The sequence below is a fragment of the Cetorhinus maximus genome, chromosome 3 (genome assembly GCF_964194155.1).
Source record: "Cetorhinus maximus chromosome 3, sCetMax3.hap1.1, whole genome shotgun sequence".
NCBI classification, from domain to species: domain Eukaryota; kingdom Metazoa; phylum Chordata; class Chondrichthyes; order Lamniformes; family Cetorhinidae; genus Cetorhinus; species Cetorhinus maximus.
This window is the reverse complement of record NC_135881.1, coordinates 184,558,718-184,574,518: the sequence shown is the minus strand read 5'-3', so window position 1 is coordinate 184,574,518 and position 15,801 is coordinate 184,558,718. Positions and strand designations below refer to the sequence as shown.

Here is a 15,801-nt window from a genome sequence, read left to right as displayed (position 1 = left end):
TCATTGCCTGACACATGTGTGGCATGAATGTTACTTGTCGCTTGTCAGCCCAAGCCTGAATATTGCCCAGGTCTTGCTGCATTTGGACATGGACTGCTTCAGTATCTGAAGAGTCGCGAATGGTGCTGAACATTGTGCAATCATCAGTGAACATCCCCACTTCTGACCTTATGATGGAAGGAAGGTCATTGATGAAGCAGCTGAAGATGGTTGGGCCTAGGACACTATGTCCTTGGCCCAACGCATGGACAGGATGAGGACAATGAAGGTGTGTGTAAGAGAGTGAATGGTGGTGTCCCTTGAACCAGCAGTGAGTGAGGGCTCTGTGGTTTGTGAGTGTGTGAGTTGAGCATGATGAGAAGAGTGACTTATCCTGGCAGAATGGAGGAGATCATTCATCCTCTTGCAGCACTGGATGACTATCCTCCTTTGCACGGTGTTGGTGCTGACCACCGCTGCCACTGCCTCCCAAGCCGGATTGGTGATGTTGCTGCCCATCCTGCAGCCAGAACGGAGGTAAAGGACATCATGGTGGGCCTCCATGGCATCCAAAAGATGCTGGAGGGATGCATCATTGAACCTGCAGTCTTTTTGCCTTTTGGGGTCATGTCTTCCATGCAGCACTCCTGGACTGGAAGCACTGAGATTTGTGCACGTGGCTGCACTTTAAATATGGCGCCCAGCATGATGAAGCGGCGAGGTAATGACGCGGCAGGTGAATGAGAGCCCACGGCATGTTTCCCAGGAGTGCATAATTAATGCAGCGGGTTTGGGACTATACGGTGTGAGAAGCCGCCATTGCGGTTGACGGGTAAAATGTCATTTTACCTGCCCGCTACCGCACTTAGTGAAAATTTTGGATGATTCCACCCCTTATTTGATTGGCTTCTTATTGCTCACAGCTTAAATAGTTAAATAAATTCTGATTTGGAAAAGGCAGATTCTCATGAAAAAGGAACTTAAACCTTTATTGTCACTAAGTGGGGAGGTTGAATAGAGGAGAACCGGTTCACCCCTCCTGACCTTGTCCTAACAACTGGAGTTGAGACTGTATCATATCAGCTGCCGCATCATTGACACCTGGAAGTAAAATGATAATGGGCAGAATATTGCCGTCGGCGTGCAGGGGCTGGCCCTACGCGCCGATGTGTAAAATGACACGAGATGGCGTCATCGTGCGTCATTTCAATATTGCGTTTGGCGGGCACACGCCAGAGGCGGCTGCGCGCCGACCGAACTCTCAATGGCCTTTTAAGGCCATTAAGAAAGCAATTTACCTTATTGACAATGCTGCCCATCCAACCTTAAGGTTGGCGGACAGGCGAAGAGCCCAAGCGGCCTTTGCGTTTTCCAGGAAACCTAATCCACAGGCGGGATGAGATGTCCTGAAGGTTTTATAAAATTAATAAATAAAATTTTGTCAACTTCACAAACATGTCCCAGCTCATGTGACACTGTCACATGAGGGGACATATTTAAATAATATTTCACTTTATTTTTAAAAAACTTTTATTATCCACTTAATCTCCCTGAGGCAGCTCCGTGCCTCAGGGAGATTGTTGTGCTCTTTCGCGCATATATGTGCAAAAGAGCGCAGGCCCTGACTCTCCCTTCGTTCCCCCCCACCGCCTGCACAGGTAGTGCTGAACGCTACTGGTCATGCGTTATGCTGGGCGGGCCTTAATTGACCCGCCCGCGTAAAATGGTGGCACGCAGCCGATCACGGGTGGCAATCGGCTCCGCGCCCACCCCCACTTGCTCCTGCCCAGCCCGCCGACATTGGTTAGATGCAGCCCAATGAGCTGGCAACGTTAAAATGCCACTGACAGGCATGCTGATCTTATTACCGGGTTCCCCCAGTAATACCAGAGCCTCCCTTCTCTCAACTGGCCTGCAAGTTCATATGGGGTCATGACTTCAGCTATGGAATCCGCATTTGCAGCTACATTTGAATGTTGTTGAGCAGACATTTGGAGGTAGCTTTGGCTCAAGAAGTAAGATCAATGCAGTTGCATTCAGCCAAACAGTAGAGATCAGACCAATTGAGCACAAAGGAAAAAGCGAAAAGGATATTTCCATTACGGCAAGACATTCTGTCAGATAAGCGGGTGGAATTGAGCCATCGGCAGCTTAAAAGACCGTGAGTCGTTTTTTGTCCCAGACACTTGAACTAATATAAAAATACAAAACACATTGAAGTAAAAATCATGCTATTGTACACAGAGCATGTCACTGGGTTTTTAAAAAAAATCTGTTTCTCACATTCCCTTGACAAGTAACAAACGGATTTCAGCTCTGCGGTTCAATGCCGGTACAGCCAAGAAGCAGCTGGGTTATATTAGTGGAATCAAAACGTCAATTTTATTATAGACAAAAACCCATTTTTATTTTAGATAATTCTATAATTGGTCACATTCTGATTCTAATGTGTACATACTTTGTACATCTTAACAAGATAATTTATACAGACTCATGACAAATGGACTCCATGCAGTGATCATGCAAACGTTCCAAACTTGGTCACAGATTCTGCATGTTGTCTACTCCTAATAATTCAAAATGTCAAATTGAAATTATTTGATAATTCAATTTGTTTTAACATAGAAAAGTGTGAAACTATGTACATGGTTTAATTCAAATTATTGGATAATTCAATTTTTCAGCATAAAGAAACAACAATAATCAGCAGTAGACTGTAATACAAACTGAAGGACTGAGCTAAAATCATTTTTAATCTCAGTTTCCTAATTTATTTTCTTTGCACATGAGATATAAGATATTTAGGCACAGTGGAGGAGAAACTTGTAACGCTGCTTGAAGACTATGTGGATTCCCTGGAGGCAACAAGCACTGTTGGCTGCTTCTTGCACAGCCAGCATAGCGTTCTTCAATTATATCAATAAGGAAATCCACTTCACCATGGCACTATGTACTTCCCGGGGAAGCAACATAGTCTGCATAGCGTTGCTTCTGCAAACATACTTTTACCTATCTGGCTCCTGGCTGGACTAGAATGTATCAACAACTATTTCCAGCTGTTTGTTATTCGGTATCCAGTGGGAGAGAAATACAAACTTAGACAATATCATAACAATTTCCTCTAATGTCCTAGCATTATCAAAAGTACATAACCAAAACCTGGCAATTGCTATCTGTAGGCGGTTATGAATCATGCCCAACAGGAGGTTACCACCCATACAATAGCAAAATAATTAAACCCTCTTTAAGTTATTCCCCTCAATACTCATATATATATATATATATAGGAATAATCATTACAAATCTTATGAGCGTATTTTGGAATAACCCTGGGGTGGCTCAAATTCTAAACTCAAAAAACCATGTAAATGTCATCAGACACCAAATGAATCTACACATTTACTTTAGAATCTTTTAACTGCACTTATTACTCTGTTAATGCCAATGATCAGCCTGCTGCCAATTTCAGAGGGGTGATGACTGGCTGTTCTAAACACCTGCCTTTTGAGGCAGTAAGTCCTTTACGAGATGCAAGTCGGAATCCCATGACATACAGAGAACCCTGATTATTATTTTAGGAAATGCTGGTCAGAACAAACGCCGTGTGCTCTCCGATAGTCTGATGGACAACAAAGCTGAAGATGCCTTAGGAAAGTAAGGTTTAATTCATACTTGTGTATCGGGAAGAACACAACAAAAATAATCTGGGGCTCTTCTGCACTGGACTGCCCCCAGCCCCCCCTCCTCCATGATCATGATAGGTCTTGGATATACCTTGCTGTTGAGCTGGCAGCCATGAACATGCCCGATACTGGCAGGCCTGTGTCCAGCGGGATACACTGGGTTGCACATTTGGTCAAGTCAAGTGAGGCCAGTGCCTCCAGCCTCTTTGTCCACAAAACAGGTGGGCTGCACAGAAGTTAAAATCAGCCCCACTGTAACCTGAATTTAAAAAGTATTTAAACTAATGTGAGTAACGTGAGCTGCATTGGCTTCTCTTCTGTGCACCTTGTACAGAAATCAAAATTTTCTTTAACCTGCTGCCTGATAAAAGACCCCAGAAACAAACATGAGCAGCCACACTTCACATCATGTAAAAGAGCAGTTCAAATATATTAAAAGCACCAACTTACTGCTCCTCCTTCTTCCCCTGGGTAGCCTTGAAATCCCTTTACACCTGATTGTCCCTAAAACAAGATCAACAAATCTAGTAAGTGATTAATAGAAAAGGCACTGCACTTTTCTTTCTAAATTCCAATGAGTAGTTATCTATCATGAAACTGTTAAAAATGGAAATATATTATTAATTTACCTTCGGTCCTTTGCTCCCTTGCGGACCGATCACACCTGGTTCTCCAAAGCACGTGCAAACGGATTTACAACATTTTGTTTCCAAAGCTGCATTCTGCAAACAAAACATTTTTTAAATAGCAGAATGTATTGTGTGATTAGCTTCTCAAAATACTTAAGTCATTGAACAGCAAATTCTGGATCAGCGTAAATTACACATTTGATGAACCTACATTAGGAATAATCGCCAACTTTGAAGTAATCGAACTGCATATTGAAATGTCACTGAATATAATGGGCCATTTTGTTCCAATTTCCATTTTATTTAGAGAAAGGTACAAAAGATCAATCTTGCCTTACTTTTCTCAGGATCACTTACTATTTGTTTAAGCAAAGCTTTTCCAATATCGTCCATTTCAATTGTTAGCTGTTGTTTGTATCCAAGTCCGCTTCCAAATTCAATGTGATGAATCTTATCAACATTCACAGCATCTTCCAGAGCCACCGTAATGAGCCTATCGACTCCTGGAATTACAAAATGTCTGTTTATTATCACACATTATTACTCATAACTCTGTAATATTGAAGGTTGGGTGGTTCATAGCCATTGTTAGATGGCAGGAATTGGAAAATAGAGATAGTTTAAGTAAAGTTATATTTATATTTGTGGGTGTTAGGAATGAGTTTTAGCTTTAATTTGCAGAATTTTCCTGTAGGCCATTTGGGGACGGGGCCCGCTCACCGTCGGGAAAATGACGCAGGATGACGTCGGGAGGAATCCCCGACATCATCCCGATCCTTTTAAATTTTTAGGAAGGCGGGCGGACAGCAAAATCAGCTGTTCTCCCGCCGACCTGTCAATGGCCAATTGAGGCCATTGACAGGATCATTAAGCTCATTGAAAGACCTGCTCGTCCAACCTTAATGCTGGTGGGCAGGCCAGGAGCCCCAGCGGGCTTCTGATGTTACATGAAACCTCATCCACTGGCGGGATGAGGTTTCATGTCCGTTTTTTAAAAGTTTATTAAAGTTTCACTCATATTTATTAACATGTCCCATCTCATGTGACAGTGTCACATGAGGGGGACATGTTAATAATGTTTTTCTTTCTCTATTTTTAAAGTTTTTTAAACATTCATAAAGTATCATTGACAGTGTTATCAAGCTGCATATACATAGCAACTGATGTTCAGTTTGGGTTTTGTCAGGACCATTTGGCTCCTGACCTCATTATAGCCTTGGCCAAACATGGAGAAAAGAATTCAAGAGGTCAGATGAATGCAATATTTGATTGAGTGTGGCATCAAAGAGCCCTAGCAAAATTAACGTCAAAAGGAATCGGACAGGGACTCCAATGGTTGGAGTCATACCTAGCACAAAGGAAGATGGTTTTGGTTTTTGGAAGCCAATTATCTCAGCCTCAGAACATTACTACAGGAGTTCTTCAGGGTAGTGCCCTAGGCCCAGCCATCTTCAGTTTTCACCAACAACCTATTCTCCGCCATAAGGTCAGAAGTTGGGTTGTTCACTGATGATTGCAGTGTTCAGTACCATTCATGACTCCTCCATATACAGCAAGATCTGGACAACATTCAGGCTTAGGCTGATATATGGAAAATAACATTTGTGTCACACAACTGCCAGGGAATGACCATCTCCAACAAGAAATAATCGAACCATCTCCCTTTGATATTCAACATCATTATGGTTGCTGAATCCCCCGCTGTCAACATTCTAATGGTGACCAGAAACTTAACTGGGCCATATAAGTTATACAAATAATGTGGCTACATGAGCTGATCGGAGGCTGGGAATTCTTTGGTAACTTACCTCCTGACTCACCACAGCTTGTTCACCATCTACAATGCACAAGTCAGGAATGTGAAATCCTGGATGAGTGTAGCTCCAACAACACGCAAGAAGCTCGGCACCATCCAGGGCAAAGCAGCATGCTTGATTGGCCACATTAAACATCCGCCACATTAAACATTCACTCCCACTACAACTGGCACATAGTGCCAGCAGTGTGTGTCATATACAAGATATACTGCAGCAACTCACCAAGCTTCCTTCGATAGCAACTTCCAAAGCCACAACCTCCACCTAGAAGGACAGGGGCAGCAGCCGCATGGGAACATCACCGCTTGCATGTTCCCCTTCAAGCCACACAGCATCCTCATTAAAACCAAATTATCATCCCTTCACTGCCACTGGGTCAAAATCTTGGCACTTTCTAACAGCACTGTGGACCAGATGGACTTCAATGGTTCAAAAAGGTAACTCACCACCATCTTTGGGATGTAACAGATGCTGACCTTGCCAGTAATGCTCACATCCCATGAAAGATTAAAAATAAATCAGTTACCTTACATAAATGATTATCAGGCTTAATAACAAATGGAACAGATATGTTAATCAAACAGATTAGATATTTTTCAGTCACTGCAATTGGAATTATAAAAGTTGCAAGTGCAGTCCATCAAATATATTTTATTTAAATTTAACCATCAAATGCCTTTCAGTAAAATAGTAAAAAATGAACTCACTTATCCCACTCATTTAACCTTCTGAAGGTAAGGGCTTATAAAAATTTTCAAGATGAAAAGGCTCTGGAAATTGCCTTATCTTTAGAAGTGCAATGACAAATTGTAAAAACTGTTCAAAAAATGTGAGGGATCATAGGTTTTATAACTAAAGATATGGAATACAAAGGCAAATAAGTAATTTTACACTGATACAAATCATTGGTTTGGGCACAGAGTATTTTGCGCAGTAGGTGCCCTATTTTAATGAAGGAAGTTAAGGCCTTAGAAATGGGATTGTTTATTATCAATGAACGCCACTTTGTGACAAATTGGTAGACAGGCCCCCCCCACCCCCCCTCCACTGTGGTAGAAGCCCAGGAGGTGCTCTGAAGCAGTCTCTCGGCAGCATGTACCACAGTGAGGCCTCCTTTAATACCATCTCCCAAAGTCATAAGAATCAGTGGGCACAGCTGTGACCGCAGGCCATCCTGAAGAGGGAATACCCTCACAGAAAACCCCCCTTCACCCCCCCTCCCCCACAATAAGATCATAAGAAATAGGAGCAGCCTGTTGTCGTAACCCTTGAGCCCATTGACAATCACAAATCTGTCTAACTCGGCCTTGAATATATTCAATGACCTAGCCTCCACTACTATCTGTGGAAGATAATTCCAAAGACTAATGACCTGCCAAGAGAAGAAATTCCTTCCTCACCTCTGAGTCAAATAGGAGACTCCTTATTTTTACATTGTGCTCCCAGTTTTAGATTCCTTCATGTGAGGAAATATCCTCTCAACATCTACATTGTCAAGCCCCCTCAGAACCTTCCAGGTTTCGATAAGATCATCTCTCATTCTTCAAACCTCCAATGAGTATGGGCTCAATCTGCTTGATGTGGCAAGCCATTCAAATTTTCAATGACTTGGGCAGGACTGGAGATCCGGCTGGCAGGAGGGGTCAAAAAATCCCACCCTTTGTATTCTCCTCATAACTTACTTTTAACTATCTTTGTGTCATCAGCAAATTTGGCTACAATAAAGCCTGCCCTTTCATCCAAGTCATTAATATGGATTATAAATAGTTGAGGTCCCAGCATTCGTTAGTTTGCCAATATGAAAATGACCCATTTATCCCAACTCTCTGTTTCCTGTAAATTAGCCAATCCTCTATCCATGTGAATAAATCATCCCCCAACACCATGAGTTCTTCTTGTGCAGCGGTTGTATTGCAATCTTTTTAGCTGATGTACCTGCCATAGCTGAATATATGTGGAAGCTGCAAGAAGTGGCTGTGAAGATAGCAGCGTTAGTAAGGGTGTGTTGGTGAGTTGGAATCTCTGAATGTTTGGCAGGAGACTGGATTGCTGATAAGTGAGTGTTAGGGATGTAGGGATGTGGTGCATTAGTAGCCTGAGAAGTTGATGATGCAGTGGGTAGAAGATGCAATTTGAAGATGCATTCTCTGACCTTGACAACTTGTGTGAGGTCTTTGAACTTTTTTCAGTGCTGCAGCCAGGTTCTCAGGATCAGACACCAGGAATTGACCTCTCTGGCCATTTGCCCTCATTCCCTTTGAAAGATCTGCCTTAAGACCTCCTGGTCCTGTAGGGAAACATTACCCCTTTGCTCTATTCTAATTCTTGCATTAAGGACTTCAGTGCTGCATCAGAGCACCTGGGAGGCCTCTCTCTGACCTGATGATTCATTTCCTTCAAAACCTTTCTGAGGCTGTTCCAACAACTTTTGCAGCCTGACTGTATCTCCCATTTAAGAGGGACATGCTGCCTTCAAGAAGTGCAGGCCAGCTTTACGCTATGGGAGCCATGTGTTCTTTTGGATCCCATGCTGATTGTGTAGTCAGTGAGCTGAACTGCACTCATGCTAATGAGCAAACATCAGGATGTTTGCACCATCATAATTATCCATGTTGCAAAATGGGCTTAATCCAATTTTTAGCTCTTAATCTTTTTCAATTTAATTCTTAAGGCAGCTATTTATTCAGCTGTGTTTTCTGAAGGAATTAATGAAATTAGTTTTCGATATTCCACTTTTACTCTTGGAGAATTTTGACCTCATTCTCTACACTTGTGGTCTATGTTTAAATTAAATAATCTTCTGGCATACTGAATGTACACAAAGGTGAACGTCTGTAAAATGATGTCATATGAACATAGTTCTTAATGACACACAGATGTTTTTAATTCAACATCACTCAGATACTGGCTGCCAAGCCTGGTATTGTTTCATGTACCAATTAAAGATAAGCTCGGAGAAATATTAAACCAACAGCAACTCTACCGCAGCAATCCAGATTGAATGCTGCAGGCTGCCAAGAAATGCAGAAATCAAAGAGCAACTGTCAATCAGTGTCAGTGCCATGAGCAACATTTCATGTATCTGGAGGCAATGTAGGCAGGAATGCTGCTCCGGATAAACCCAGGCAGAAACTCAGCAGGGCATCAATGACTATACCTTCAAACTAAGCATTTCCACAGACCACTTGACAAATTCCTATCTTCCTCTAGAAACATGCCTTTTGGAGATGGTGGAAAATGGATGTAGATGGGTAAGGCACCTGCTGCATCACAGCATTTGGCTGACAGCCTTCAATGCAATTGATTTAAATTAAATTAAATTTAAAATCTTGCTTTATGATCACTGCACTGGGCAAGTGATCCTATAAATTGTAGATTCTATGCTACCCCACTGTAACCTTGGATTTCGGGCCAGCATTCCTAGTACTCAGCTGTGCAATGGCCCAAAAGACAGTAGATACTTCTGTGATAATCTGATGTGTAATATACCTCTAAGAAGAATGTTATAAATGGGAAGATCACATGATCTTAGTATCCAATAGTAGAGTAGCGTGGGCTACCTGAGTGGTCAGTAGTCAGTATAGTCTAGAGTCTGTAATGTAGAGACAGGGTTTGAGTTGTAAGCACACAAATGTAGCTGCTGTGTTCCTTTGTAAATAAATGGAATGCATTCTACATAAGAACTGTCTGTTGATCTACTCTGTCCATGGGAAGAACTTTCCTGTCAGCGAGCGGGGGTGGGGCCCGCTCACCGACGTGTAAAATGACACTGAATGACATTGGGTGGAACTCCCGACATCAGCAGAAAATCTAAACAACAATGAGGACTTGCGGGTTGCAAGTGGAACAGCTCTCCATCCAATTTTATACACCTGCCAAATCAAGTGACACTGGAGAGCCAGGAGAAAATACGAGTTGGATTGCTAGTGCAAGTGGCTGACGCCGAAGTCTATGAAGGAAGTGCAGCTTGTTGGAAACAAGATTGTGTTTCCCAAAGGGGGGGGTTGAAAACATTTTTGAACCTAATGCAAGTCTCCCTTTCATTCCAAAAACAATTTATCCTGTACTAGATACTTCAAATATGAAGACAGAATAGCTATTTAGACTTCAATACAACTTTACGAAGTCTACTGTTTTCTGTTGAAAATTTTGCATGTACATCACATGTTACTGAGTTACTGCATTTTAGAAGGAAGAATGAGAAGAAGAAATATAAACTAAATGATACACCTTTTAAAAGTGTGCAAATACAGAGAACTATGGGGGTACATTTACATAAATCTTGGAAGGTGGTGAGATAAATCAATGAGCACGTTAAAAATGCAAATAGGATCCTTGCATTATAAATAGAGGCAGGGAGTACCAAAGCAAGGAGGTTATGGTTAATCTGTATAAAACAGCTGGACTAATGGGAAGTATTTTATCTGGCACACCATTCCTGATGGCAGAACCAGAATTCACTCTTGTGTTGGGGGCTGGATCCCTGGATTCTAATTAAAATAGGAGACATGTGTGATCACGCAGTGAGGGCTGATATTCATTGGTGGATCCTGCCATCAGTCTGGGCTGGGGCCTCAAAATGTTCTGAGAGCTGCAAGTTATGGAAGTGTATGAGTAGTGCGGGCTCCCTGGGAAATGAGCATAGGAATGCATGCTTCTTTGCTTGTGATCGCAGACCAGTTGCACATTCAAAGAATAAAAGCACTTGCAATTCATAAGTACCACTGGCTGGTACCAGGGAGGTCTAATGGCCATGAGTGCAATTGATGACCCCTTTCACTCTAGGAAAATCAGTGAAGGCACCAAAGCCCCGAAACCCAATGTCTGTGCTGCCTGGCGTCCCCATCTATGGAGTAATTGATTAATTGATTTGCATGACGAAAGAGGGCATCAGTCACCTCCTTTATGCATCAGTGTGTGGCAGCCTGCAATATGCCACACATGTTACCCAAGGAGCCCTGGAATGCACTGCTGGCGAGAAAACTTAGTGGCACTGTCACCTTGAGGCCCAATGGCATGGGGTTCCAACTAAATCAACATGGCTACAGGTCTTGCTGCACAATCCCAGATATTTCAGTGGCCACTTCCCAGGACATCATTAATTATCTCTGGCATTGCCTCTCCAATGTCTGCAGGTAATTAGTTCTTGTCCTGAGGATGCAGTGACGCAGCAGTGCCCATTTTCTACAATGCCTTCTCTGGATGGCTGCAGCCTAACCAGCCTCCCCTTCTGGTGCTGCCTGCTGCTGGAATTGTGGCCTTTGTCGACCAGCAAGAGCCCTCCTTTGTTGCATCCTCTGAGCTCTGCTCCTGACTCCACTCTCTGTCTACTCTTGGATCCCTTTTCCACTCCCCAGTGCGCCTGATTCCAGTCCGCATCCCTCCTTCTCCCCCACCGCTCCTCCCCCCACCATTCACCCCTGACTCACCCTTGTCAGTCCCAAGCCTCAATACAACTTGCCATTCTCCTGCTCTCCTCCCTTGTGCCACAGAGTTCAACGGAGAAAACCGAAGTCCTCAGACAACTGCACAAAGCTGTCGGGAAACCAAAATTTTGGCTCCCACCTAATTAAGTAACCCTGCCCACCATGTTTCTTGCATTAACAGGCTCCATAAAATACTACTCACTGTGTTCAGTTATTCATACACTTAAGGATGCCAGGGCCTTTGAAATGATTTAGAGGAGATTTACTAGAACCCTACCAGGCACCAGGAACTCCAGTTACATGGACAGTCTGGAGATGCCACAGCTGTTCTCTTCAGATCACAGAAGGTTAAGGGAAGATCTAATTGAGGTATTCAAAAGTTTGAGGGGTTTTGGTAGTATAGCTAAAGAGAAACAGTTTCCACGGACAGGAGGGTCATTAACCAGTGGACACAGATTTAATACAATCAGGGAAAGAGCAAGATGGAGATGAGTTTTTTTTATGTATAATGAGGTTCGATGGTCTGGAGTGCACTGCCCTCAAGAATAGCGGAGCAGAAGCAGTTTCAGTCGTAACTTTCAAAAGGAAATTGTATATGTGCACGAAAAGAAAAATTTGCAGGGCCATGGGAAAAGAGCAGGGAAGAGGGATTAATTTGATAGCTGTATTGAGAAGCTGACACAGGCATGAGGGACTGAATGACCTCCTTCTGTGCTATAAGATTCGGTGATACTCTTCGAGACCCACTATCTTCTTCTTCACGTTTACTTGAAAAATCAGCACCATGATTAAAATGCCTATACTGCATCAAGAGGACTCAGATTCTCTGCACATATGCCCCATCACATTGTTCCCATGTTTGGCAGGACAGAATCAAGATTGTTAGATGGAGGGGACAGATTTGGGTGGGGGGATTCAGCTTGATTGTGATGGGGCCTGATGTTTGGGTGATGTAATGTGTTACCTGAATTCCCTTTTTGTGTATATCCTATGCCATGAATCATATTGCAGAGAACATTGCAAATCTTCCTTCAAAACAATATTACCCATCATTTATTTTGGGTGTTTGAGAAACATGTTCAGCTGCTCTAGGTTAGGTACAATGTAGCTTATTAAATAATCGTCAAGAAAAAAGTTAATATGAGTTCAACCCACCAAACCAAATCACTTCTGTTCTTTTAATTATATCTTTCAGGAAGCAAAATTTAAATCTAAAGGGAGAAAAATGATAAACTGACAATAATAACTTTAAATAATTAATAATCCCATAGGGCCAAGATGAATCGGGGACTGTTGAACAGAGAAGCTCCAAAATTGTGGTAAATATAATGCACAAGATTGTGGGGTGAGAGAGTTTCAAATATTGCACATTCAATTACTTCCCCATATCACATGAATTACCAACTCCGCTGTATACATACACCATACATTTGTATGGTGCAAGAACAAAGGGAACTTAAGAGAGCTGAAAATCCTATGAGAAGCATCTGTGTAAATTGGATGGAATATTATAATTAGACCCAATTTAAGAGAATAGATTACATGATATATTTCTGTCATTTCCATCGTAACAATAGTAGGCACAAGGGTCACTTGCATTTTCTTAGTATCCAGCATTCCTGAGGGCTGCAAGTGGGGCAGAACTTTAAATTTTAAAAGGCCATTTCCCCAAAAGCAATTCCTCTCAACAAATCACAGAGCAATCTATCGCTTTAGGGAAATCTGCATATTTAAAGATTTTCTTGAATGTTAGTCAGGGACTATGGATCCACTTATGCTACAGCCATAGATGCCATAGTAGAATACCACTTCTGATGTGAGGCAGTCACCCATTGGTGCCATAAATACCCCATCGGTATTTAAATATTTGAATAGTAGGGTCAGGGTGCAGCCCAGGTGAAGGAGACAGTTCCACCCTGTCCAAAACCTACTCCATTACACTCCAGAGGAATTTCTAGGGCAAATGCAAAAACATGTAGCTAGGTGACCTAAGATTGTAATTTCAATATTACTTTCACAGCAATGAATTTGCTCCTGTTGAGATTTTTTCTGTTTTGCACTTAGACCAATCTTTCCCATAAAAACACTTTGCATGAAACAGTTCCGTTCTCCAGATTACAGATCGATCCTTTGCACCTCCGACTCTGACACTGAAACTGTGAGACAACATTCCTGGCATTGGGTCTCACTTAATTTGGAACACAGATTGGAGAAATGGGAGTGGAAATCATTATGCCAGTTTTAAGTCACTTCTGGTTTCCTAGCCATTAAAATCAATGACAAGAATGTCGCATGAACTGCAAATCGATCGTGCTGACTCATTGTTCCAATCCTCCATCGGTATTCTTGGAAAGTGAAACTCTAAGCCTTACAATTTTGGGAATATTATGTATGTTACAAAGATTACCAATGCAATTAGAAATTCAGCATTCATAGGTACCTTTCAATAGGTCTAGCAAAACCATTGGAAGGTCTATGTCTAAATGAAAAAGCATGTACCTTTATCACTGAGTTCTTTTGAGCTTTGTTTAAGCCTCGTTTCAGTGTCATCCAATCCATCCGTGAATAACAGTATCACCTAGAGAAAGATTGTAAGTGAAGAGGCAGTTATTTTTGCTAATTTATATTTTAAATAACAAGACAGCAAAAGGAACAGAGGAATAGTAGGTTTTTATCCAATCTGTAATAGTATTAAAGTAACTGATAGCATATACATGGAATATACAGCACTGAAACAGGTCATTTGGGCCAATTAACCTGTGCTGGTGTTTATTGTCAAGTTTCCTCCAATTCTTTTTAAAACATCTCAGCCTTTCAGCATACTTTTATATTCCTTTTTCTCTCATGTAATTGTCTAGTTTCCCTTTGAAAGATCTAAGCTATTCGCCTCAATCATTTCCTGTGTTAGTGAGTTCCACATACCATACACTCCTGGTAAAGGCATATTTCTTTATTTCCAAATTTAATTTTTTGGTAACTATCTTGTATTTATGGTACCTAGTTTTGGATTCTTCCTCAAATGGAAACATTCTCTCAACATTTACCATGTTCAACCCATTCATAATTTATAGGCCCTGATCAGGCTACTTCTAAATTTTCTCTTTTCTAAAGAAAATAAGCCCCGACCTGTGCAATATTTCCCAGTAGCTGTAATCTCAGTTCTGGTCCAATCCTTATAAATCTTTTTTGCCGTTTCTCCAGTGTCTCTATGTCCTTTTTGCAGTATGGAGACAAAACTGCACAACATTCTAAATGTGATCTGACCAGGGTACTATAAAAATTTAACATAACTCAACTAATTTTGAATGCCCTATCCCTAGAATTAAATCACACAGCTTTGTTTAGCATTTGTAATTTCTTTGCTAACCTAAATTGCTGCTTTTAATGCTGTGTTCACCTATATCCCTTGGCTTTTCCACCCTGTTCAGTTTCTCATTTTCTAAGGCATAGGTGATGTTTCTGTTTCTCCTGCCAAGTGCATCACCTCACACTTATCTATGTTAAGATTCATTTGCCACTTAGTTGCCCAGTCCGCAAGTTTTCTAATATCTTCTTGTATCAGCTTCCATACTTCCTCAGTGCCAGATATAGCCCCCAGCTTCATACCCATTGGCAAGGTTTGATACTGAGTTACATGGGCTGGATTTTACATGGTGCCGCAGTCCCCACACCACCCCTAAAATGTTAGCAAGGAACCCGCCCAAGATCCTGACTGCTGCCTCACAGCAATTTAGCACTGGGAGCAGCATTAATTGCCTTAAGGCAGGGCTTCCGCCCCTTTCTTAGGAGGAAGCTCCCCCCCTTAGAAAGCTGCCAGCCAATCAAATGGTCAGCAGCTCTATAGTCCCAAAGGTGCCAGTCAGAAGTGGTGGCCAACTGGGACTACAGGCAGTCCCAACCCGCCGAGCAGCCCAGGTAAGTCTGGGGTCGGGGGTCTCAATGAGGAAGCTGAGGGATCTGGTGGGTGGCGGCAGGGTTCAATAGGCTGGGGGCAGGGTTCAAGGAGGGGATGATCTTGGGGGCAGAACCCTCCAATGGGCCCATGGGATCCATAAAGGAGGTTCCCCACCTTGCCTGATACTATTCTGCACAGCTAAATCTGCTGGGCTTCCCTGTGCCATAGGTAAAATATCAATGGGGGCCTGATGAGGCCCTTATGTGGCTATTAAGTGGCCATTTAAGGCCCTCAATAAGCCCAAGGGTAGTTGGGTCACTCAACACCTCCCCTGCCACCTGTAAAATTTCAGATAGGTCAAGGACATGAAGG

General features: G+C 42.3%; 1 protein-coding gene across 1 annotated transcript in view; it reads right to left on the bottom strand.

Moving 5' to 3' along the window:
* Positions 1 to 15,801, bottom strand: part of LOC144679090 (collagen alpha-6(VI) chain-like) — a 250,470-nt gene that overhangs the window by 141,196 nt on the left and 93,473 nt on the right. The window contains exons 10-13 of the mRNA XM_078539381.1: positions 14,034 to 14,112; positions 4,649 to 4,794; positions 4,292 to 4,384; positions 4,113 to 4,166 (exon numbers count right to left, since the gene is read on the bottom strand). Of these exons, the coding sequence (XP_078395507.1) occupies positions 4,113 to 4,166; positions 4,292 to 4,384; positions 4,649 to 4,794; positions 14,034 to 14,112 (372 nt within the window). The remainder of the gene's footprint in view (positions 1 to 4,112; positions 4,167 to 4,291; positions 4,385 to 4,648; positions 4,795 to 14,033; positions 14,113 to 15,801) is intronic.